At 38.5% G+C, this 26,582-nt stretch overlaps 1 protein-coding gene across 1 annotated transcript in view; it reads left to right on the top strand.

The window, feature by feature from the left end:
• Positions 1 to 26,582, top strand: part of SPOCK1 (SPARC (osteonectin), cwcv and kazal like domains proteoglycan 1) — a 264,257-nt gene that overhangs the window by 134,745 nt on the left and 102,930 nt on the right. The window contains exon 4 of the mRNA XM_056502504.1: positions 15,946 to 16,060. Within this exon, the coding sequence (XP_056358479.1) occupies positions 15,946 to 16,060 (115 nt within the window). The remainder of the gene's footprint in view (positions 1 to 15,945; positions 16,061 to 26,582) is intronic.

Raw genomic sequence — 26,582 nt, 5'->3', positions numbered from 1 at the left:
GCTGACCAACTGGTTCTGGTTCTTTCAGAACAGTAAATTCAAGGCTAAGAGAAAGGCATCGTTGTTGCTGTTTTATACATACTGTACCAAAATAAAATTCTAATTATTCTGTAGATTCAAGATCCTATTTCTTGAGCAGAGCAGAAATCTCTGGATATGTCCACGTGATCTTCAGATACCTGGTTAATTCAGTTTAAGTTAAATTAAACTGGTTAATTCAGTTTAAGTTACTGTCTGTAGCAGAACTTCCCAGCCCTCAGCTGAAGCAGCGTAAGGATGGTGTGCTGCTCGTGGTGTCCTGCAGTGCAGAAGGATTTATTCATTTACCAGGGACAACTCACACTTCTTTTCTCTGCATAGTGGACAGATGGGGCTTTTGATTCCTAAGTGGCTTGGGATACTGAAGATTATAGATTTCACTAGACTGAAGTATTTAGTTACATCAGAAATTAATTGTTCTCCTACAGTCTGAGAGTTGAAGTCATACTGAGATAGAGATTGTTTCTTGCCTTTGTACTCTTTGCAGGGCCAACTAGGAAATGTAGTATAATTTGTATTTGTTCCCTCTTGGAAAAGTAACTTGCTGGGTGCTAATTAATGAAATTCTGCTCACACACACACACCCACTACACCCACCCCAATTAAATGTCAGCAGAGTTTCACAGGTCAATATTTCAAGGCTGTGCTGATGTGATAGGATGTCAAGTTATAATAAAAGACTGTCTTGGTAAGTAAATTTAGCATTTACTCCAACTGGCAAAATTGGGAACAACTAGATTTTCAAAAAAGTTAATTGGATAATGAATTCTCTGAGTTGTTTCAAGATGAGAAAGCCTTTCCTCAAAGCAGAGGAAGCAAAGCAAAGCCTAGAGTTAAATTAAATGCTGGCTGCAAGCTGAATTAGCAAATGAGATCTGGGCAAAACTCTAGAGGGGAAAATTAGGATTATTTTATGTCATCAAGCAGACAACCTGTGGTTAAAGTACCAAAACATACTGACGTGCTGAGAAACAGCATTTATGGGGTACTTCAGTTACCTTTGCAAACTCTCAAGTAATGTGTGTGCTAGAGATAGGAGTGGGGTCAGTGAGCTCATAGAAGACATAAAAGTCAGAAAGAATCTCTGGTATTTCTGTCTCTTGGTACTTCTCTTTCTCTCAGGCATTTCCAAGAGCATTAGCTAATTGATATTTTTTAGGTCTGGGTTTTTTTTCCACTGGAAAATGCACAGTTACTGGTACATGAAGCCTTCTGTTCTTCATATAACATTAAGTGCTCCCTGGGGGCTGTTCATGTAGGAGTTCTCTGCCAAAGATTTGCCTCAGGAGTCTGTAATTCCTACAAGAAGAGCACATATCTTTATTTCAGAGTCATCACACTGGTTGGTGCTTGCTCACATTCTGCTTCATTAACTGTTTCTCATTTGTTTCCTTCTCTTGCCAGGCCACTTAAGCCAGGTCCCCAGTGTTCCCCCATGAAAGCCTTTACCAGTTTCAGGCAGAAGACAGGTGGCCTCATGCCCTATTCCCTCTCTCTGCAATGTACAAATTTTAGCTGGGATACTTCTTTCAAATGTTACCAAAATTCTGAATGCACTATATCCTTTCTAATAAATCAACAAGCAGTATGACTTGGTTTTATACTGGATTCAGAAAATTCTTAGTGCTAGAGAGGAAGAAACTTGACATGGGAGTGTGGACACAGCTTGAGATGTCATTAATGGGTAGCAATACTCTGTTAAGGATTTTATGTCTTTCCCCACTAAATCTGAGGCTGTGCTGTGCATTTGCATATTCTTACAATCTGACCTAGGATAGTTGATAATAGGCACAATTAATCTCAAGGAAGTAGTAGAAGGAGTCTAGATGCTCTTAGGTGTTGAAGGATAATGTAACTCTAATTAAATGTGTAATCTAATGTGATAAAGTGACTTTCAGCTGATTTGGGGAGGGCCCAAAGCTTCTGTTCTGATAGACAGTGTGATCAGTTGTGGGTTTCTTCATCTCCATGTGGGATCATTTCAGACAGTGTAATGGTGTGTTATATGGCAAATCCTCAGCTGTGGTGTTGGACACCATTTAGGAGCTATGTGCATTATCTAGATGTTAGCAGTCGTGATTCTGATTTCTTCTTCCTACATTGCTCGTGTTTATACACGTGTATGAATGCATGTCATCTTCTTTATATAAATTTGGGGAAATTGGTAAGTGAAGCATGCAACAAACCCCCTGTTCTTTATGACTTAATTATCTGGTTGTAAGGCCCAGCATTCAGCAGTTCAAGCAAATAACAGAGATGTGAATTATTCATTACAGGAGAATGAAAGATTATAGCTGTTCCAGTCTCCTCGTTTTGACAGCTCTGTCAAGCATGAGAGACAAAGATATTGGCACCTTAACAGCATGCAGAGATGGGGTCATTGACCCAACCTGTCCCTACTGTTTGGTTTGGTTTTTTTCTTTTAAAACATAGTGAGAGCAGTGATATGAACTGCTCAGCTATCAGCTCTTTTATGGTGGCAAGAATGTTTGTGTCTACTGTTGTTGTATTTTCATTTGTTACTTTCTGGTGTGCGTTTTTTTCTCAAATGTGTCAGCCGTACAATAAAGTCTTTTAATCCTCTCAGTGACCAAGGCTACTGTGTAGATAAGTATTTCCTTACTTTCCTGTTAGTTCTATCTTATGAGTCATTTAGCAAAGCCCATTTGAAAGCAGAAAGTGAAATCCTCATCCCAAAGAAGGCAAAGCTTCCACTGGTCTATGATAATGTCTGGTGTTTCATCATTAAAAGATAATTATCTGTAAAAATATGGCCATTGGCAAATTTGCACATTCTCTGATGGAGGCATTTAGTACTTCCCATGCAGGTAATAGCTCTTCATGGATGATGACATTTCTATAGCAATTTTTAAGTGTCATTGAATGCCAGCAGAGGAAGTTGTGGATAAACAGCATTTTAAAGTATCAGCACTCCAGCTGTAACACTCTGGGATTTTAAGCAGGATGAATACCTTATTTCAGATTACTCACAGAAAGAAGCAACTATAAATTTATTTTATTTCACTACAAAAACTTGACAGTCCACTGTCTGTAAAAAATACACTTCACTTCTCTGTGTTTGTATCATGAGCCTGCCAAGCTTCCTCTTCATCTATTTGATTTCCCAGCCTTTTAGCTGAGCCTTTTGGCTTTGTCCTGCTTCATTCTAAAGCCAAATGATCCAGAAATCGACCTGAAAACATAGTTAAGTGATGTGAAATTTAGACATGCTAGCAAATTATCAGTAGGAGAACATGCTGAGTTTCAAATCATCCTGCAGCCTGGGAGACTGCTAAATTAATTAGCTTGATAGGAAACTTTAAGGAGGAGCCACTGAAACAATCCACTGGAAGGAGGAAAGAAGGATATTTCTTTGGAAACAATGACATTGCCAGTTTGACACCTGCTGTTTTGAAGTGTTTGCCAAGCCCTTGAAAAAAATCAATCTGTATATTAATGTCAGTGTTCCATCATCCAGTTCAGCAGACTGGGACCAGTAGCAAGGGCTACACACTCACTAATGGCAATGTCCCACATAGAATCTGCTGTGTTCAAAATGCCCATTTTGCCTAATAAATATCTTGACTGTTATTGTCTGTTCAACTCACATTAAAAAACCTCCTATGGTAGTCTTCCTTTAGGGAAGAAAAAAACAAATCACGAAGATTTGTGGGCCATTTAAAAATCTATAGGGCATGAAATTGATACTGTGTGAGATAGAGAGAAAGGAATTCCCTCATTAGGTCCTGCATATTAGTACAAAGGCTCTTACTGTAGTTAATCTGAGTTTTTGTGATAGTTCTTCATAACTCATTTATACCAGGCATGCACATGGAATAATACACTAAAATACTGATATTTCTTTTAATTATATTTTCTCAATGTCTTTACTTTTTTTTTTTTTATCCATATGTACTGTCTAAGCAAGGGATGGTTAAAGTGAGTATCTGAACTAAATACCCTGAACAGAAATGCTGACTCCCTGCCTCCAAATTGTGATGTATAACATAAAGGCTCTCAAGAGAATTACAAGGGCAGAATTACATTTTTACTCTGTTGTTGATGAACTTAATGGCACCCAACACTGAGGCTGCCTCTGTGGCAGCAGCTGAAGCTGATGTGCCAGTGTTCCTTGTGATGGAGTCCATTGGACTGGAACTTAACTGCTGCTCAGGCTTATTACTTTGTACAGCTGCTCCCCACCTCTGGATCTCAGGAAAGTTACTTTAATATCCCAAGTATTGAAAAAGGGTCAGAGCACTGAGCATGAAGCTCTGGTTCTTTTTTCCCTTCTGCCCTCCTGGCATGCTCAGATTGTCTTCAGTCTTTGCTCTGATGTGACTTCGAGTGGATAAAAATTTTGAGTTAGGCTTTCTGTCAGCATCTATATCCTGGAAAGTGCTGTGAAATCAGCTGGAAAATGATCTTACCCAAATTATAAATGCAAATTCAGTATTCATGTCAGACAAACACATTTTCTCTGAACAGATTTTAATGTTTGACTATGGCAAAATCAAGCAAAAGTCATTTTCCAGTTCAGTGTCAGCCCAAATATCACAGGGGCTTATTGCAAACTCTCTGGAGTAGGGAAGAGGAATCAGAAAGGAGCAGAGATATGAGATATGTCCTTATTGAGAGTCTTTCTTACTGAACACCTTGCTCCAACTTCTTCTGGAAGTACAGAAGACCTCTCTGTAGTGATGTATTAAAATGGCAAATTTACTGATTAAAAGCAAATAGAAATATATTCTGAAAAGAAGCAGGGGAATGGATAAATTGCACTGCAACAAAATTTATGTTTTTTCAACATCATAGAAAATTTATATAAATGTAAATTTTTAATCTCCTTAATACTAAGGTCACAGTTGTGCTAGTTCTGTTTCTGATTGTCATTTCTCCACAAGGATCTTGTTTGGAATCAGAAAAGTATTTGGGGCAAGGCCTCCAGATAAGTCTAGAGATAGATCAGACAAGTTGACTCTGGAAATATTATATAATATATGTTCCCTGAAAGACAGTAAACCCTAGTTTCCATTTCCATTGTTACTCTATGTTTGAATTATTCAGTTTTTCTGATACATACCGCTTATTAGAACTTTGTTTTATCTTTGTTCTAATAAAAAAATAACATGTACATCAAGAACCCTGAATAATTCAGTCTGACTTCATAACTCAGGGAGCTTATCCTTTTCCAAGGCATTTCTTGCCTAGGTGTTCCAGAAATCAAGCAATTCTCTTATGAACAGTTGTTCCTCTGTTGTAGAAGTCAATTTTAGCTACCATGCTGAGTGCAAGGTTACAGAGTTTGCTGTTGTATTGCCTGAGGCAGCTTCAGCTCTTTCTCTGTAGCAAAAGGACAAAACAACATTTTAGTTATTCCACACAGTTGCTCGAGAGAGGAACTGTTCAAACTTTAATTCTTCATAAAAGGATCTTCTTTCAGAATTATTTTAGCTAAATATTGGCAAGAGAAAAAGTATTTATCATCTGTCAGATGATATCTTCATCAATGCCTTTTTTTTGAGAAACAAAGCATTTTAATTAAACTATGAATTCCTTGAAAGCCTTCTAAACATTGGGTTTGCATGTTTCAAAATCATTATCACTTATATATCAAGATGCCCTGCAATGCATTAATGAGACAAGAACTGTAGCATTTGTCAGAGAACTATATAAAGACAACTTTGATTAGCAGCAGCTCTCTGGAGGTGATCTTTTGTTGTTAAAAATTAATTTTGAGGTCTCAAAACCAAGATAGGAACTTCAGGTTGTATTAATTAAATACTGGATTATGAGATGCCAGCAACTAAATTGTAGGGGAAAAAATACTGTAGAAAGAACCCAATTTTGGCTTTTTTTCCTTCTGTACATAAATTCTGCAGTGTGGTACAAGTCCTGTGACTTCATCTTTTTGTTGCTGTCATTCCACTTGACACTTCTAAACTGCAATGTAATGTTCTTCCTTGTGACCACTTTCTGTCTTCCAGCCCATTTGACAATCTGCTTTTTCCACTCCTGAGGTTACCTGCTAATTTTACCTTTTCATCTTATTCTGTGCAGAAAGTCACTGATCTCCTATTGTTTAGAGACTCCCAGTCTCAAAATTTCTACTTGTAACACAATTCCAGCAATTACTGATCAATTCCAGCAGAGTGGAGTTAATTTTTACAAAATTATTTTGTAATTTCGGAATTTTCATTTATATTTGTTTCACACTAGAGTTTCTCTCTTGCACTTTGGAGTGAGGAATGGTATCAGATATTGGTTTTCCCAGAACTTGTTTCTGTTAAACTCATGCTTGAAGAAGGAATTCTCTTTGCTGTATTTAGATTCACTATACTTTAGAACCAGGCAGGCTGGGTATTTGTCCTTTCATTTATTTCCCATTTAAACCTTTTCCAGATATCAATTAAATGACTAATTGATTATCCATAGAGAAGCTTCATCTTTTCCTGCTTAGGTAATTTCTCTCAGAAGCAATGAAAATTCCATTAGGCAACAATCTATTACACCAGTCAGCCCCAGCCAATTTACACTTCTGATGTGTTTCCTGTTTCTAGATTAAGTACAAGCCATGTGCAGCAGCAGCAGAAGCAGCACTCATTCATTCAGGGTAGTTTTGATTTGGTTTCATGGCTAAAATCCCTTTAACTTAGTAATTCTTGTGGTTTCTTCTTAAAATGAATTCTTTACCTGTAAACATACAAATCTGTGATTTTTCCATTTCATCCCTAATCCAGAGGTGTTTCAGGAAACACTGCCCATCTTGCAAGGTTTTCCACAGTGGTATCACCTTTGGCAGTACATGATAGTACTGAAACTGCTCTTTTCATAATTAAATCACTCTTTCAAGAGCCTTTTATTTTAGTATTTGTTTGGCTCAGTGCACACTAAAACTAATGTAATATGGAAACAAATCTGCTGATGGAGAAGATGGAGTGTTTTTCCCACGTTTCCATGGAGACAATCAGGCTGACATAAATGAACATAAACAACTCTTGGTTCTGCAGAGTTTGGCTGTTCTGAAACCATTCCCTTACAAGTCATTCTCTGGCTGCTTTGCTTGTGTTCTGTGATGCCTTCCAAGAGTCCCAGGCTGATTTCTAGACACTGAGTTTTGCTATCTCTATTTTAAATGCTGAAAAGGATACTGAGGCACAGAGTGACAAACTCACTTATCCCAAGGGATATAAAAGGCAGTGAGAGAACAAGAAGACAATGTAAGGGTGTCCTTTCCTTTCTGGCTTCTTGACTAGGACAGCCACTGCCTGTGCACTAAGGTGCTAACACTAAGAAAAAGTGCAAATTTGGGAATTCTTCCCTGACATATTGTTTCAAAGAATGTTATCAGTGTTCTAGCTTATTCATTAAGTAGAAAATCACAGAAGCAGAGAATGTTTTGGATGGAAGAGACCTTAGATATCATCCAGTTCCAGTCCCCTGCCATATGCAAGGACACCTTCATCTACACCAGCCTGCTCCAAGCCCCATCCAGCCTGGCCCTGAACCCTTCCTGGGACAAGCTTATAAATTTTATACGCAATAGCTAGCAATATTTGGAGCCAAATTCTGTTTCATTTATCCTAGAAAATAAGCATAGGAACTTCTTGGAAAAAGTAGAGTTTTTCTTATTTCCAGAGCAGAATGTCTTACCTCATTTCACATTTAAATACAGGCGTGTGTAGATAGGCAGCAGCCTGGCTGAGAATTGCTGTGACTGTAACAACATTGACATTCAGTCTGTCCACAAATAGAGCTTTGCCTTTCAGAGAATTCTTGCCCCAAAATTTTTATTGCTTGCTTAGCTCTCTACAGTGCTGTGTTAGAAAAGAGTGGTAATTATGCATACTGAAATACTGATCTGTAAAACCAGTTTGGTCCTTATTTTTTAGTATTTGCTGGTGGAATCAGTATTAAAAGTGATGCAGTTTTTCTTCTGCATTACCTCTAAAAATAAGCATTAAAAGATGTGCACATTGTTCATGTTTTGAAATGAGATTTAATGACAAAAAATATCTTGAATAATAAAATCTGGTTGGTTAAATATTTTCCTTTGTGAAAAATACACTGGAGTTCTACATTCTTTCAATTTTTTCCCTAATCATAGTTCACAGTATTAAACTTCATTATAGCTTTTAATCAGAGGTGGAAGAGGGTTCAGTATCTTATGAATTAGCTATCTGACTTAAATCACAGCAGTTTTTTTTTTTACCCATTATATTACTACCTCAGTTAAAATATAAATTCCAACAACTTCTGAAGTATTACAGAAGTGTTTCACAACATACAATGCAACTTCTCTGTGAGCATGTTAAAATGTATGTTTGTGTTAATCTGAAATAGAAATTGTATATCTTTAATTATGCATGAATAATTTCAAACATTATTTTTTGAAGAAGGTATAACCTGGTTTGTTTTCATTGGCCTTGAGGTAAAATAATTTGTATTAAATGAAATCCCACTAAATAAATTATAATCACTGCAGCATAACAGAAAGCAGAAATAATCTATGTCAGTTCACAAGGAAAATTATATCCAGTGTTTCAAACTTACCATGGGATTGTTAAGTCGAAGCACTCAGATATCTCAAAGTTAAATTTAATTTACTTTCTGCATTTTCATTTATTTATGATGGTACAGAGTCTTTTGTATGGCTTTGACATTATTAAATCTTTCTAGTTTTTATTTTCAGTATATTCCTTGCAGCAAAGAGAATAAAATCTTTCAGGCACTTGGAAAGGAACAGAGAGTTCAGTTCTGGGCCCTCCCTGCAAGGCAGACACAGAAGTTCCAGCACGTCCTCCCGTTCCACCAGCTAAAGATTACAGCAGTGTTTGGAGCTCTCACTTCCATCCCAGGAAGTTTGAAGCTGGACCACCTGGGGGTTTTGGGAACGCTGAGCTAGCAGCTGTGGAGCTGCTGGCATTGAACATATGGCAAAGCCCTCTGAACCCCAGAGAATGGGGTGATTTTTATACCCCTCTGCTTCCTGGAATCAACAATCCAATGTAGCATCTGACCAGGATCTTTCTGTCAGGGGCCTTTTGTAAGTCTGTTTTGGCTGCAGCTCTCTGGGATCTGCAGGAGTTATCCCACAGTGGGAGTGCTTGGAGCTGAGGGCAGCTCTGGTGCAGGATTGTTCTCCGGTGAACTGATGGCAGTGAGCCATCCTTGAGGTGGGGAAACCTTTACCCTGAGAGCAGGAGGGCTGTTTGTTAAAAGGGCACCTGCCCTGAGGGATGTCACTGATTATCACACCCATCAGTGGAAGCACATTTCCTAACTTCCAGTCCTGTCCTATTTCTCTTTTCTTTGCTTTTTTTTTTTTTTTTTTTCACTGCACTAGATTTCTGTACATTCGTCAAAAAATTTAATTTAAATACCAAGGGTTCTTATCCTTTGCTTCAGAGAGGAAATCTGCAGAGTCCTTTGAAGCATCTTCTGCCTTGGATGGCCCTCAGCAATGTCAAAAGCAATTATATGTCAGTTATAAAAAGCGATTTTTAAAGTGCCTGTAAAAATTGAAATAGATGTTTCTGTGCACTGTATCAGCATCTTCAGCCACCCAGATGTTAGAGTGCTCCAAAACAAAGCTGTACAGGAATGGAGCAAATGCTGACAGTTTGAGATGTTACTGCCTAACTGCCTTGGGAAATTCCATTTATTGAAAATAATTCACATACATGTTTGAAACATTCAGTAATTAATTTTCAGCTGAATTGATTTCTGTATCCAAACTGCTCTGAGGAGAGAGAGACTTAAATATCAGAGCTGGTGGTTGAAGGATGTGTTCTCTCTTAAACCTGGGGGTGGGCTAACACAAGTTTTCTCACTAATGAAGGTGAATAATTTATGCCAAGATTTGCAGAAGCAGAATAAAACCATTGGTGTTATTTACATTTATATAGTTGGGTGAGTCTTGTAATCTATTGTTAAATAACACTTTGCAAGACCAGTATTATTAACAGTATCAACTCTGAGAATTAATTACACTCAGCTCCAACAAAGAGCAAAGTTTTCTGAATGGGTGTAAAAGCCTGGAATTCCATCAAGGCTTCCTGGAAAATCTTGTCCATCCAAGGGGGATGGAGCAGTCCCATTGCACTTGGATGGAGTCACAGTGCCAGTCTAACCACAGCACATGGATGGCTTCAAGTTTACCACTAGAGTACTGGAAACTTACCATGCCTTCACAAAGAAGTGCTCTTTAAGTTAATCTGTATTACCATGATCACCTTAGAAAAAATAGAATAAATTCATCATAAAGCTGATGAAGCTCTAACTGATGGGCAAGCTGTGGTGTACTTCAAATAACCAAAATCTTAAATCAAGGCTGGTCTTAGCCAGCATGTGTTAAAAACATGTCCTTTCCTACCAAAAATAAAGAGCAGCTTGTAGGAATTTTTATTAACATGTTTTAGCTGACTTAATGGCTCCTTCATACTTGCTCTGTGATGGTTTTCATGGAAGCATAGAGTAAAATTCCACCAAGGCACTACTCAGCTGCCTCAGTCACTTTCTCTTTGGTCATCACTCTGCTGGAAGTGGACACACAGTGCTGGTTTGCAACCTTTCCTCCTAGATCTGAAGGATGGCATTAGATGACATTTGAGCTTCGTGCTGAGTGGGGAGGAAGAGTCACTGCCTGCCCAGACCTGCTCATGTGTGCAGCTTTCCCATTCCTCCTTTCCCTTCCCTGCCTATTTCCTGGCCTCTACAGCCAGGAGCTGTGCTTTCATCTCACCTGCTTGTGGAGTATAGTAACACATAATGATATTGAAATGCATGCATATAATGTAATGCATCATTTAATTGACTTAGTTTTATGATCAATCTCTTTTGTATTAAAATACACACTAGGATCTTTGCCTTGAAGACAGCAGGTCTCGTTTTCCATTTCATCCTACCTCTCCCAGCAGGTGTTCCTTTCTTATATAGCCAGAACAGTTCCAAGGGGATTGCATAAAAGCAGCTGCTCTTGACATTGCATTATGCAGGACTATTTTGTCACTGAGTGATCATACTACTTATTGGCAGGCAATTTTAAAAACAAACCCCTCCATATTTACATAACACCGTCTCTTTTTGATTGTGCAGTTCATTTCAGCTTCACTAAACAGCTATGTTTTGAAAATATTCTCTTCCCCCTAAGGAATGGTCATAAAAACAGAATCAAGCTCATAAATCTTGTTGTGAACTAGTTGTAGTTTCTGCAGGATTAAAGATCCGTTGCTGTGAGACACTGAAAGTATTTATTTGTTATCAGCCTTTTAAAGTCAAATGTGTGAAAAGCAAATTCACTCTGTTGTGATTAACACGGTGACCCACCAGCACAACATATGGAGCTCCATCCTCACAGACCAACTTCCCCTCTACTGCCATTGACTGAACTAAGATTTCCTTGCAAGTCATAGGTCTTTTTTTTTATTGTGGTAATAAATAAAAATGTGAAGTGTAATAGAAAAGTAGCTCAAGCACTGTTGGTAGGTCTTTGTCCAACACTGATTTATATTGCAAATCCACAGCTCTGGTGAATGCTGCAAGGAGGGGAGAGGGAAAATGTGTTCAATCCATAAGGAAAAGTTCTCTGGTCTGCTGTGAGAAGCTGGGACAGAAAGAGATTGGGGATGCAGTTGGTGTTTATACGCCTTTGGTATTGGAAAGCAATGTCACCATATCATTTTTAGGTGGCTGATGCAATCCTGCAATCCCTGCTGTTTATCATCTACCAATTATTTTGGTATCTCTCTGAGATTAGACAAAAAAAAAAAAAAAAAAAAAAAAAAAAAAACACCAAAAAAGGAAGGCTAAAGGACAAGAATTCTGCACCTTTATTTATTTCTCCCCTTGCACTGTCAATTTGAGAAGAGACTTCTCGCTCTGAGTACCAGGACAACTTCCCAGAAAGCAAATGTCAACAACAGAAATCTCTGGGTTTGAAGTGACGAAGAGTGAGATTCATGTGCCAAGATTAATTTTTTTTTTTATTTCTTAATTTTTTCCAAGATAAAAATATTCAGAAAATGATTATACTGAGATGTCCAGTACTATATTTTAGTCAGCTGCCTCCTGGGATGGATCCTTCCCTTGGAGACCCAGTATCCATGGGAAATACTCAGGACAGGAAACCATGGAGCCTGGGTTCAAAAAATGATAGGGAAGGTGACTTACGTAGGTTTTCATCAAAGAATTTTTGTCCAAGTGAAACATTTAATTCCAGTACTGGCTGGATACATATCTCCCTATATAAATGTTGAATGAATGCTCAGCACTCTAAAGTAATTAATCATATCAGTTTCACCTTCAGACTCAGCCTAAATGAAAAGTGGAAAAATGTTCACCTCTCAAAGCCAGGCTTAAGGTATTTTTGTTATTACTGTGCAGCCAGAGCTGAGTGCAGACTGCCTGACATAGAGGAGGGATGACTGTAGCTTTCCTTTCAAGCTGACAAAGTAACATCTTCTTCTCACTTTATTTATTTATTTGTACTTTTAGCTCTTCATTTTCAAAGAGTTCATACTCATTGCTTTAGGACAAAAAGAACTGTAATGACAAATATGGTTGTTATGTTTCATCTTATTCCCAAGGGTGTGTTCTTCTTCCAATGAGGAGCATCTGCTCCTAGTCATGTAGAAATCTGATTAACAAAGCATGATCTTTGATTAGCATATTTCAGAAATTGTTTCTTATTACAAGTTCTCCTTAGGGCTTGTGTTGCTTGTGTTCCTTCCAAATGTATTTAACATACTGAGGAACTTTGCAGACATAAATCCCTACTTTGAACTTTTATGTCCCTATGGATCATGGATTCTACATAAGTGGGAAAAAAACTCAAGAAATAACAGTCCACACACTGGAGTTTGTTCCTGTCTTCTGACCCAGTCCACAGTTTGCCTTGTATTTAATAAACTACTGTTTTGAACTGCATGTAAGGACTGTTTGTAATGAATAATAAATGATGCTTCTATTATGTGTTCCATTTGAGGTGTTCATGAGGTTTTCCACCACTGGCCCTTTATATTAGGGAGGCTTTTGATGCCATGGGTATTGAAACTAGTGACAGTGAAGTTGAGTGCCTGTGGGCAAGAATTAAGGGGAAAGCCAACAAGGCTGACATCCTTCTGGGAGTCTGTTATCATCCACCCAGCCAGGGAGAAGAGATGAACAACTTATTCTACAAGCAGCTGAATAAATGTTTAGCATCACCAGCCCCTTGTTGTTGTAGGTGATTTTAACCTACAAGACATCTTCTGGGAACTTTATACAGCAGAAAAAAGGCAGTCCAGGAAGTTTTTAGAGTGTGTGGAGGACAACTTTTTTGTCACAGCTGGTGAGTGAACCCACCACGGGAGGGAATTGTTTGACCTGTTATTGTTCTCAGATTTTAGAAGCCAGTCACTGAGGTATGGAAAGTTGAGGCCTGATTTGTAAGGAAATAGTGGCTAGAATTTCCAGCCTTATCTTTTCCCATTGCTTTCCTTCCTGATGATTATTTAACACTGGTTTTGCTTTTTGGATAAAAAATTTTTAAATTGCAAAATATTTGAAAGTTGTGTTACTTTTACTGGTAACGTATAGTGTGATGCTATTTCAGAACTGCATGCATGTTTATTGCCTTAGAAGACCTAAACAGTTCCTGAAATGGATTTACCAATTAGAGTAAATTCTACTGTGAAAAAATGCGAAGTATTGTAGCTGTGCATGCTGTCACACAGACCATGTGGACCTAAATTTTGCTCCTTATTCATGCCAAACTACTATTGACTTTCCAGGCTAAACCTACATCCCCACTCCTCAGGTTTTGGCTGATAGAACACTGAGCACAAGGCCAGGCTGTGCTCATCAGCAGCCCAGAGCTCCTGGCAGCTCTTAGCCCTGGGCTCTCAGCCAGTCTGCACAGTGATTTTTGTTGATGCAGCATTTTGCATCAAGGATGTTTCACCAGCAAAAGCAAACAATGTGCATGGGCTCCAGCAACAGAGCAAGGCCAGCTGCAAGTGACAAAAGTTCTGGTCATTAAATCTGTGTGTGGATATGACCTTTGAATTGCCTCAGCCACTGAAATGATGCTGTGGTGACCCTGCACACTCCAAGTGCTGCTCACTCATTAAAGGCCTTGCAGAAGGAGGGTGTTTCACTGGTTTGCAGTTTAAGAATATCCAGGTGGACAGCCAGCTCAGGAAACTGTGTCTTGCCATTTAAATCCCTGTCAAAGATCTGCGTCAGTCCTTGACTCAGTCTCCAGTGAGAGTGAAGTAAGAGGATTAAGAAGGTGTCTCTCACTGTTTGTGTTCTGGGAATGTAAAGGGCAGGGAATCGGATACTTCTCATCTGTCTGGCTTAAAAAAGACACCAAAAGGCAACAGCAAACATCCCTGAAGAGCCTTGACAGCCTTTGGTCTTTCCAGTGGGACAGACCCTGGCTCCTCAAACACTGCCTATGTATTTTCCTAATGGCAACACACTGAATGGCAACACATTGAATGTTGCTGCCTTACTGTTTATGGTGTAGGAAACAGATGGTCTTTTCTTCTTCCTTGTTCACTTCACCTCTTCTATCAGTTTTAATGGTTTAAAAGAAAAAGCTTTTAACACTTTTGCTTTATTTTTACAGTTTCCCCCTGTCTTGCACCAAAGGCATTCCAGTAAATACATATGCACTAGTGAAGCTTAATTGCCCATCACAAATGTGTAATGGGTGTTAATGTGGCAGGATCTTGTAGCTGTGGCTGTTTAACCCAGCACAGAACAGCTGCAGCACTTCAGACTCGAAGCAAAACAGAAGAATCCTCTGCTTGGTGGAAATATATTTTCTCACAGAGAAATCTGGTACATAGCAAACTGAAACTTCTTCCACTTCAAATAGTCTCCTTTGAAAGTTTCTCTGATTATTCAGTAGAAATGGGAAATGGTTGTCATAAAGGGCACGTAAGAGCTTTATACTGTCTCCAAAATGAAACCAAGAGTTGCCCATTTCCAAGAATGGACCAAGATGTAAGGAGGGATGGGAGAGGGAAAATGGGATTTAAAGACATTGAAGAGGAACAGGGAGTCAAATCCATGGCAACAAAATGTCCAAAAAGAGCTGCTCTAAAAACCATTTCTCGAACAAAAGTGAAATTTCTCTGTGTGACTGGTATGGCAGACACTTCCCTTCTGAAGTGTTCACATAACCATATTTTGAATACTTGTAATTCATCTTGGCAGAAAATGTCTTATTGCTGATTTTTGGAAACCTTCTTTTGTAGAAGAATTAATTTAGATAGATACTTTTCAAATGGGACAAGAGTCTGGACATGTTTGCTCACTGTGCTGTCTAATCCCAACTCTGACAACACTGCTGGTGCTGCAGGTTGTTGTATGAAAGCCAAAATTATTTTTGTTGTTATTACTGCTCTTCCACTCAAGCATTTTAAATACAGGGGATGCTTAGCTGTAAAAATTAAAAGTAATCTCTGAAAGTATTATGCCTGCTTTACAGCATCTGTGAAATTAAATTTATTACCAATCTGCATTATATCAGTTATTAGTTAGCTTCTAAAATACTGGTCATTTTGTTATTTGAGTACATTTTATCCAAACATAGCTTCTCTGTGAAATAAACCACATGATACAGGTGTTAAACCAGAACTTCATCCCAAAGTCTCATGCCTAATATTAATGTGAATGCAAATTAGACTCAGATTACTGTTCAGTAATCAGTCTTTAAGCTCTCCATCTATCTTCCTATGTATCTTCTCTATTTCACATGCAGTCTGCAAACAGCAGCACATGCTATAAAATATCAAAGTATTTGTTCACTCACGCGTGGGCGTGTTCGTTCTAACCATTTGCCCTCTGCCTGCTGAGAGAGACCTCTGTGTGCATTTCTCACTTTCTCTTCTTAATATGCTTGATATTTTACAGCCCTGGATCCATCCAAAGATCCCTGCCTGAAGGTGAAGTGCAGCCCACACAAAGTGTGTGTCACCCACGACTACGAGACCGCGATCTGCGTCAGCCGCAAGCAGCTGGTGCACAGGTGAGGAAACTCCCCTTGCCCCAGGCTTTTGTGTCTGTCACAGACATCCAGTGTGGGAGAAGAAGTAAATGGAGAAAACTCCAAAATTCATATTAAAAGCACCATAATTTTACAACATTCCGTTAAAGTTTAATTTCCGTTTAGGAGAAAAAAATAGAGACAAACAGAAGTTTTATATTTATACCTGAGACTATTTAAAAGATGACCCAGAATATGCTGCATCCTGTGGTGTGGATTCCAGAAGTCTCTCCCAGTTTTGGGAGGGATTTTCTCCCCCCAGAGAGCAGCAATTATGCATATTTTAAAAACTGAAAGCATTAAATATGAAAACATTGTGCCAGAGATATCTACAGTTCCAGTAACTTAATTAGAAGTAATTAACAGATTAATAAAGATTTAAAAAAAACAAAATCTAACTTCTGCTTAAATCTGCTAAAGAGCTGTAAAGTGTTGGTGGCATTTTATAGAGCAAGTGCTTGAGAAGTCACATAACTAGAGAAATCTCCAGATCAGTATGCTGAATGACTGAATTAAGAGCAAATGAACTATCTAATACATTACAAGGCCAGGATGTTCAAATCAGACCACAGAACTTCACAGAGAGAAGGTACAAATAAAAGAAAAAAAGCCTACTGATCATGGCTTGAGATATGTTACAACCAAGAACTGAGAAATTTATAAACAAATGTTCGAAAAAAAAGAAACTAACTTCACTCTATTTTGGAAGAAGAACTAGTAGAACCAGTAGGGAAACTAGAGTTAAGTGTCTCCAGAGCATGAGCCAAGACTCAGAATTAAAGTGGAGGAATCAGCCCCTCCACTGCCAACATACATATAACAGAATAAATCGTGTACTGCTGGAATGACCAACTCTGAATGCTTGGTCTGCACTTTAAGGAAAATACATTGTCTTGCTTTCATTATGTTTGAGTGATAAATCAAAACTACTCTTCAGTTTCTCTCTCTATTTACTATGGAAGATAAAAACTGCCTGTAACACAGCTCAGGCCCCCAAACGTTGTCAGCCAGTATGGTAGTTCAACAAATGTTTAACCCAAACTCAGTTCAGGATGATCTGATTCCCATGTACTACATCTTATCTCACTGTCCCCTGGTTGAGGGAGCTAATCCCCTCAATTACCTGTAAGAAAAATTTGTCTTTGATTGATAATACTAAGTTAATGGTGTAATGTGCATGAAGCAGTGTGTGCAATATTTTCAGTATGGAGGGAAGTTAGGAGTGTGCTATGTGCAGTGCTTACATTCTAATGATATTTTTGGCATTATGCAGTTTATATTCTAGTTAGGATGGATTGAAACTTGGTTTAAATCCTTGCATTATATAGTAGTCCTTGTGATTTATGGACATAGGTGTTGAGCCAAATGCTTTCTGAGCTATTTCCAGTATTTAATGTCCCCAAAGTAGTCAAAATGTTCAGAGGAATGGTGCAGAGGAAGTGAATATCCTTTCTTTGCAGAAACCAGGCTGCTTTTCATGTGATCTCTCTATGATTCCTCCACTGCCTGAAGCTGTTTCAGCAAACCTTTGAGTAGCACTGTGACTGAGATGAATCGAAAAGTATTGAAAACTTACTTTGAAAATTCTCCAAACAATTTCCAGCAAGTTTTGCAATGCTTAAAGAACTACTGCTGATGTGTGACAGTGGCACATATAACCCCACAGTGGTTTTATTCTCCAGGTACCCAGCTACCTTGGCCTCAGAGGGTAGATAGGCCAAGCAGGCAAGTAACCAGGGCAAATTGTCTCTTGATTTGAATCAGTGGAGTGACACTCCCTGAAGGTTTTCATCTTTAGTCCCACAGCATTCTGGTTTTTTTCTGTGCCTGAGCTTAATACTGCTGTACATCGTATTAAAGACTGTGTTAATCAGGAGTAAACACATTAAAAGGGGTGGAGTTGAACCTATTTAAAAGCAAGAAAAATCTGAATAAATTAGTGTGGGCACATGTAGTAACAATTACCAAATAACAAGGTGCTGTTGTGATTGTTTTGCCCATTCACAGTGCTTTGGGTGTGCTCAGGAGCATTTTCCATTTCATGCATCATTATCAGCTTGCTGCAGCAGCTTTACACAGGATGTAGGCTCAGCAAAAAGTAATCGAGAGCAACACCTTTGTTATTGCTGAGCCTCCCAGACAGAGCTGTGCTGGGTGTTCACCCAGTGCCTGCCTGGCTGGAGAGCTGCGGTTTTATAGGCATAGTGTGTTGCAAACTCTGACATCACCAGTGCCACCACAATGCCATTCCCATTTCATTTCCTTTCTGCTGGAATGCCTGCTTTTTAATCCACAGCAGGAGCTCAGTAGCAGGGTAGAAAATTGAGTTGCATGGAAATGTGTTATTTAAGCTGCTCAGACCATGCCCCAGGGGCAGTCTGGCCTCTCCTGCTCCTCTGCTCCTCCTCCCCTCCATATCACTTCATGGGCAGCCCTGGGTCTTGAATCATGGAATGGTTTGGGTTGGAAGGGACCTTAAAGATCACCTGATTCCAGCCCTCTGCCCGTTGGATCTGCTGATACAATAGTATCAGTATAGCTATCCCCAAATAACCTTGCTGTGTTCATAGATTTTTTTTCCATTCTCTTGTTCCTTTTCATTCTGATTCTGAAAATAATTTGTTTTCATTTGGTTATTATGTACAATTCAGGAAAAAGGACATAGCCCCAAAGAGAACTTTGAAAAATAGCATCATTTGGATTCCTTTGGTCTATTTGTCCATGTTAATTGTTTGTGTTTTATTTGTATGTATTTTCTTGAAGGGCCTATCACAAGCAGAAAGATAGAAAACCACTTGGTAGTTTGTTAATTTTTTTCTCTTTCTCCATGGGCATTAACCAACTAATTTTTTCTAGTAAGCTGTTAGTACTTCAGAAGTTAAGGCAGAAGATGTCTGAGAGGTATTTCAGACAGATAATAGAGCTTTGTCAGCACATCCTCTAAGGCGTTTACAGTACAAATTGGACAGTACATATAGAGAAAAGGCAAAATTGAGTTGTAATTGAAGAGTGTGAAAAAGATCAATTTGAAGGTACCTTCTTATATGCTGAATAGCCCTTGTACTAATGATAGAATCTTATGAAATATTTTGGGTGGATTAAAACCCCTTTCAGTTTGGACAGCTATGAGAAGAAGTCTTTATTAGTTCAGTTTTGCATGAAATGCAGTAGTTAATATCTCTCAAAGTTGTCTCATGCATTCTCAGTCCCATAATACTTTAAACCATTTGTCTCTGCTGGTGCTGATAGTGCACTGGATGGGAAGGAAAGATGTCACTCTTGGGCTCTTTTCAAAAGAACAGAATGAGAAGAGAGGATTGATGTGAAAATAATGGGCATATTAACATGACCAGGGTTTGCAGCTTTGTTCAGCCCATTTGACTGGCAACGACCAATTAGTTCATCACTGCAGTGTAAGTCACAAAGATAATCATGCACCTTCTCTGCTTCTCTGCTGTGTCTTAGAAATCCAGATATTCACTCACCATTTCTTCAGGACTTTTAAGGATAGTGCTGCTGACAAGAGTCTACTATTGAGTTTCTCACTTTTTTTTTTTTTTTTAAAGATCTGGACAAGTTCCCAGATAAAACATCTGTTCTTCTAAATTACACATCAAAACCTTGGTCTGACCAGCATGGCAGTGTTGGCAACTACACTTATCCACAAGGAGTAGACAAATCTCCCTCTCTTTCTTTACAAATCCTGCAGCTGATACACCATTTCTGGTTAGGAAGGACCCTGTTCAAAACAAGTCAAGTAAAACATCCCCATATGTGAAATAGAGCATTTTTGTAGCATTGGTTTGCCAGTGAGTGCTTTAAATTGTATCCAAAAGCGGGAGGCAAAGCAATCACTGCCAGGACGTCAGTGACCCACCTGCTTTGAAGAACTGCTGGGAGCATTACAGAGAAATCTCTGACCACAGCAAATGCACTTTTAGGGATTTACTGAAAAGTTGTGCACATAAGCAAGGATTTGAAGCAGTGCTATTCCTCAATGTCTATGATTACATCAACAATCACCTTTTAAAAGGTGCTAAAATAGGGCCTGTAAACCCAGCCCTGTTGTTTTGCTGCTCTCTCTCACTTGTGTCTGCCTGTTTTCTCATTTGCTTCACTGCTAAATGCTGATGAGGGGCTGGCACAGCCCCAAGGGCTCCTCTGGGGGTTACAGCTTCCTGTGCTGAAAACCCACCTCCCACATTCCCAGTGCCTGATCTCATGGAGAGCTTGGTCCTAAGCTCATTTAATTCTGCCTGATTTATGTGGTAATGTTTATCAAAGCCTGATGAGGTGAGGAATCCATAGGAGAACCAAACTTGGGCAATGATTAATTATCTTTGGATCCACTAATGTCATCAGTTAGTTCCCCAGTTAACCTTGCTGTGTTCATAGCTCTTTTCTATTCTCTTTTTCTCCTTTTAACAGTGATTCAGAAAAGAATTGTTGTTCATTTGTGTTATATACAGTTCAGGGGAAGAAAAGCCTAGCCCAAAGGGTATTTTACATGGATCATGGAATCACAGAATCACAGAATATGTTGAGTTGTAGGGGACCATCAGGAACATTAAGTCCAATTCCCAGCCCTGCACAGGGCACCTCAAGAATCCCATCATGTTCCTGAGAGAATTGTCCAAACACTCCTTGAACTCTGTCAAGCATCACTCTGATGCTGTGACCAATTCCTTGAGGAGCCAGTGCCCAAACTTATCTTGATATCCAACCTAAACCTCATAAATATCATTAATATTTTCCACATCTCCAGTGGTCTTAGTAAATTCTGGGATGAATTCACAGTTATGAGATATTTTTTACTGCAGATTTGTTTATGAGCATCAAGTGAATTCTTTTGCTGATTAATGTTTTCAGAATTAAGGGAGGAAAACTGCACAGTTCAGAGTCAAAAGAAAATCTTTTGCCCATTGTTCTATTACAAAAGAAAGCCATTTCAAATAGGTTGGATTTTTTCCCAAGTAACAATACAACAGTATTTGCACATCTGCCAACTGATTTGAGCTCTCTAAATATGACTTTTCCTAGGGGAAAAAAAAAAAAGAAAAGAAAAGAAAAACAATGTTTTTATGAAAAACATTTTATCCACCTCTAGTGCTGATATTGATTAATCTACTGGCATAGATTTTTGCTTCAGAAGAAAGAGCATTGAAATATTTGATTAAACACACAATCACAAGACTAAACAGATTGCATTAAGTTTCTTTCAAACAAAGCTATTGTACTGGGAAATTGCCAGAATTTAGGTTTACTATTGCCAAGGGTATCTCTGATAGAATCTTGGAGAGTTAGTTTAATCTTCAGTGAATGAAAGCTCTGACATGACCAGTATTGAGTAAATGTTTGTTGTTTGAGGTATTTTTTTGTAAGTTGTTAACTCTAGTGCATTACTCTGTAAAGACTGTTATTCTTACTAATATCCAATCCCTCATGGTACATTGCACAGTTTAACTGTGGCTCATGCTGTTTGTCCAGAAATAGAAATGAGAAGCAGGAAAATCAAGGAGAGAGGGGCCTTTGAGGTCACAGCCCAGTGCAGTAGATAATGTGATGTGCAAGGGGTGTGCAAGTGATGTGTGCAAGTCCTTGCAGGAAACTTGAAAGTTTTTAAAAATATTTCATCTCCAGATTGCCTGACAATAAAGGTACCTCTACTACAGCTCAAGAGCTTGGGATTTTGCAACAGACAAGTAACAGAGACATAGAAATAAGAAATGTTTGTTTTGTTATGGAGTCCAAGTTGCCTTTTAATAAGACAGAGAGCACATGCTGTGGTGTGCCATCAATCTATAAGTGCTCAGGGGGAGCACTGGCTATTAAGAGAGAACTGCATAAGAGTCTGGCACTATCCTTTATTCCCCATTACAGTTATTTCTAAAATTTTGATTATGAAAATTATGATCTAAGCATGAACTCCCAAAGGTTAATAGCTATTCTTCCAAGACAGTCTCCATCAGTAACTGCACAGGATTCAGTCCAAAGATGCTTGAATATTGGAACAGCACTCACTGGTTTTAAAAGCAGATATTACTCTACTGAACAGGATCATTTGTGAACTGTAGGTCTCCCTCTCAAAGTGGTCCATTTCTCACTTTCAACTCTGCCTGCATTAAATTGCTTCTAACTGAAGAGACTGTGTGGAGAGGCTGTGGAGGGACTGGTTTTCATCCCAGGTGATGATATGAGCTCATTCAGTTCTGAGCCTTGAGTGACCTGCTTGCTGCCAGGGGTTTCTGCACAAAAATCCCCAGTTGATTACTTTCTGGAGGAAGCTAGCTATGGTCTGTCCTCCCAACAGATGAGAATTCTTGTTCCTTGTAGGCTGTTTTCTGGATTTCCCAAGCTCAAGGTATGCTGTTGACTTTGGTGAATTTGAAAACTCAGAGGTAAAAGACCCCTTGAACTATTCACAAACTTACAAAAGATTCTTCCTTGACTTTAAGTACTGCAGTCATAATCATCTTTAAAGCTGAGTTCAGATTGGATTACTGACTCAAAGCAAAAAGAGCCCAAATTTTACACCATACTTTTTGGTATTTTCATGAATTTCCAAACTTCTACAGAAAAATGTACACATGAAAAGCCATGGTCAGGCAGAACACATGTATCTCCCATGGGAATTGCACTGAGAGCCTGGACTTTCTGCATCCCAAGGCCAGTTAGTCACTCTGCTTGTCTCTCCAGAGAGCTGGTTCATGCTCCATCAGCTTTAGACCTCTTCAGAGCAGTGCAAGGTAATGGACTCTTCCTGGACATGAGTAATTTTTGAAATATATGGTAATGCACAGGTCTTTTATAATTTATAGATTTTAAGGTGAGTCCTCATCCCTGTGTGCACTGGCCATGCCAGTAGATGAATTTGTTCTTGCTGCCAGCAGGGGATTTGGGGTATTTTACTCACAGGCACCAGCACCAGGCTGCTGGGTGAACATCTCACTGCTCAGGTCATTGGCTTTTGCCCTGCAGCTCCTGTCTCACTGTGCTCTGCTTTGCCCTGAGGCTGCTGCAGGCACAGGAAGCACAATGGGTATTGAGACAATCTCCTGCTTCGTTGCTCCTTTTAGACCAGAGCACTCACTGAAACCACCTGAATACTGCTGGGTACCTCTGCTATCATCAAAAGGTTTTTGTATTGAACAGAATGAGAAAATAACTTCTTTTTTTCTGCGCTTTAATTAACATTTATAAATAGTTTTTGCATTTAAAGATACTGTTATTGCATGGGCTGAATACCTCTTTGTAATATTCTCATTCTTAAGCAGTACACTTTTAGCAGTATATAAAAATGGACTAGAAGTGCCTTTTTGGATCATTAAGTCTAATCCCTTTGCAAAAGTATAAAATAAACTTTTTCATAAGCCTATCAAGTTCTGTCTGAAAGATAATAAGGTTTTTTGCCTCCTGTATTCCATTTGGATGAATCCTGACCATCTAAACCTTTATTGTTGGAAACCTGCTAATATCTAGCCTAAGTTCATTCAAATCCAGCTTAAATTTCTGGAGTTTTCTTAAATGGTTCCTCAGTATTTATTTTGAAATAATGACCTTCTGTTGTTTTGCTAGATTTGGCAAATGTTCATAGTCTTTTCTTATAAATTAAGCTCTCTTAAAAAGATATTCCTCTTTCCTGTTTCAGTTTTCCATTGTAGTAGAGATCATTGGGTTTGGCTGCTGATATCAGTAAAGAACAAAAAAGTTATCACCTCTTGCTGTTTAAAGTTTTTTTAGATCTTGGTTTTGCAGTGACTCTGAGTCATCAAAAATATCTTAATATTTTAATCTTTATTTATTAAATTAATCCCCTCTTTTAAATAGCTGGTCTATTCATATCTGCTTTAAACCTCTGATGATTTTTCCATCAACATTGGTGGAATGTGTGCAGCTTGGAAATCCTTATTCCAGGTGGGCTTTCACATGACCTTTCTGGAGAACAGTTTTGGCTTTGATACTTTTTGATCTATAAATTGATATATGTTGTAAATACATGTGCAGTTTGCTGCTTTAAGCACTCCTGGATAACATTCTGTATTTATTTCATCCTTAATAGAAACATACACTAATTACTTTTCTCTGTAATGTAATACATTTTTTTATTAACATGATAACAAAAAGGGGGCTGAGGGGAGAGTTTGAAATAAATGCCATACCTAGTTCAGCATTACATATAAACTATATATGAAATGCAGTGTTTAGAGCTCTGAGCTCTGACTACTGTGTAAGCTAATGCACAATGATGGAAAATGCACGTCTAAAATTTAACATGTGAATTTAAGTTTGTGCAGCAGATTCATGGGAAACACAAGCCAGCAGGAAAACTTAAATATATGAAAGGTAAAATAAGGGCAACATCGTGTTTGTTCTTCAATGGTTTTACTGTTTCAGTGGGTTCTTCTGGAGACTACAAAATTGGTCATATATAAACCTCCTGACATAGCTCTTATCAGCCTGTTAAGAGCCACCATCCAAAGCTAAGTTAGCATCCAAAAAGTTCCTGTTTCCCTCGAGGTATCTGGAAGAAGGCAGAGTTAAAAGTTCAGTCACCTCCTCCATGGCATTTGTCTGTTCCTGACTTGGCTTGTGAGCTGTTGATAGCATAAGGGATGTTGGCTTTTTTGTTGTTTGTAAAGCTCCTCTTGCTCACTTTAAAGTGAGCTAGAAATGAAAACAGTAATTGGTATAAATGTCATCTGCTTGGCAAATGTCACGAGATTTGCCAGTGAAGGAATAGTGAACAAATGAATGAAATTGGAAGGGATTCACTGCCTCTGAATCCTCATTCTCTAAGAAGCTCTTAGGCTTTGCATATGGAGTAGCCTCATAACTCTTGGATTTTCAGTGCTTTTTCATCCATCTTCACACATCATCATCACTATAATTAAAACACAAACAGGTTGCTATAAGAGGACGTGGGATCCAGGAGGGCACTGCCTCAGCTCTCTGGATTCCTGTCAGCAGCATTACCTTCCACCACTGGCCCTGGGGCTCACATGAGTGTACTTTCACTTGAGCTGTTGTCTGACTTTTTTTATGACGACATTAATCCTCACATAACTTGGAATCTGCAGTATTTTCAGGTTTACCACAGCCCAGTAAGTTAAGGATGTATTTCCTGATTCACCTTGTATTTTTTATAAAAATCTTAACCATAGAATTGCTGGAAGCAAATTTGTGATAATATTTAATATGTACCTGCATTTCTGCTTTTTTATCCCTATCTTAAATCTGTTGAGTAATCCAGTCAGTCATAAATTACTATTTAATGTTCACAAATGACCTCTAATGCACCGAAAATTATTCTTTGTTTATGCAATAATCTGTTTACTGAAGATTCTAAATTTATTGCTGGTTTTTGCTTAGAAGCCTCAGGACATGAATGTGTTCAGTGGAAGTCTTTTTAGTGCTAATAAAAGCCATGCTTTTGTAAGATTGGGACTGATGTTTACAGTAAAGGAATTTTATTAAAGTTTTTCTTCAATTTCCAGCATCCTGTTATATTGGAAAAAATGTTACACATGCAGCATTTAAAATCTGCCTTTTGGTAAATGGCATTATGCATTCCAATTGTAGTCAATATTACAAACAATATACTTTGTATAAAAATTGCAAATTAGGCCTTAAAAATATTGGATTTCTTTTGATGCTGGCCAGTTTACTGCTTTTCCAACTTGCTTGTATCTTCCATGTGATGCAGACTCAATACAAACAGCTTTTAAACCAACTAAAAACTGATCTTTATCATTTGCAAAACAGTTATTTATTTTACCTTTGCACTGCTGAGATTTGCCAGTTATTGCTCCTGAAGCTTTTCCCTGGCAGTGAAAGGCACCAAGAACAACAGGCTGAAGTTCTGATCAGTTGGGTCAGCCTCTCCTGCCCCTCTTTGGGTGTTCACAGCTTCCTCTGATGGGGGAAGCTCTGCCTCCTCCAAAGCTGAGAGTGGTTTCCAGCAGAGTTCTGCTAAATTTCACATCTCCTTCAACAATCCTTCATTTCAGGCACAAAATTTCACTGGGAAAAATGATGAAACCGTATGCAAGACCACCCTAAGGAATTCATCAACAGGCTTTCATTTTTGAGTTAAAGCTTGCAAAAATCTTACACTGTGAAGACATTTCCACAGAGGTTTGCCGGTTCCAAACTAGATTAACAACAAAGACATGAATGTCAGCTAAAATATGAAATTGAAAAAGATAGTCTTTGGCGTTTGATCCCTTTGAGTGCCATGCAGTTCCATCTAATGGCTCTCTTTTGAAAGAAATAGCACATGAAAACAACAAAAAGGAGCTTCTTGCATCTATCATTTTCTTATTTGGTCCGTGTTATGTTATCAAAATTAACTTTTCATCTATTACTTCCTCCTTCTTTAATATTTCAATTTCTATCATTCTCTTTTCATTAACAAGCTTATGATTGTCTCCTTAGTGCTCTGCCAGAGCTCATCATGAGTTCTACCTACAGATTTTCAGTTTAGTCATTTTGTATCAGATTACTT

Source organism: Oenanthe melanoleuca, chromosome 13 (assembly GCF_029582105.1).
Source record: "Oenanthe melanoleuca isolate GR-GAL-2019-014 chromosome 13, OMel1.0, whole genome shotgun sequence".
Classification (NCBI taxonomy): domain Eukaryota; kingdom Metazoa; phylum Chordata; class Aves; order Passeriformes; family Muscicapidae; genus Oenanthe; species Oenanthe melanoleuca.
This window is presented reverse-complemented; position numbering and strand designations above follow the sequence as displayed.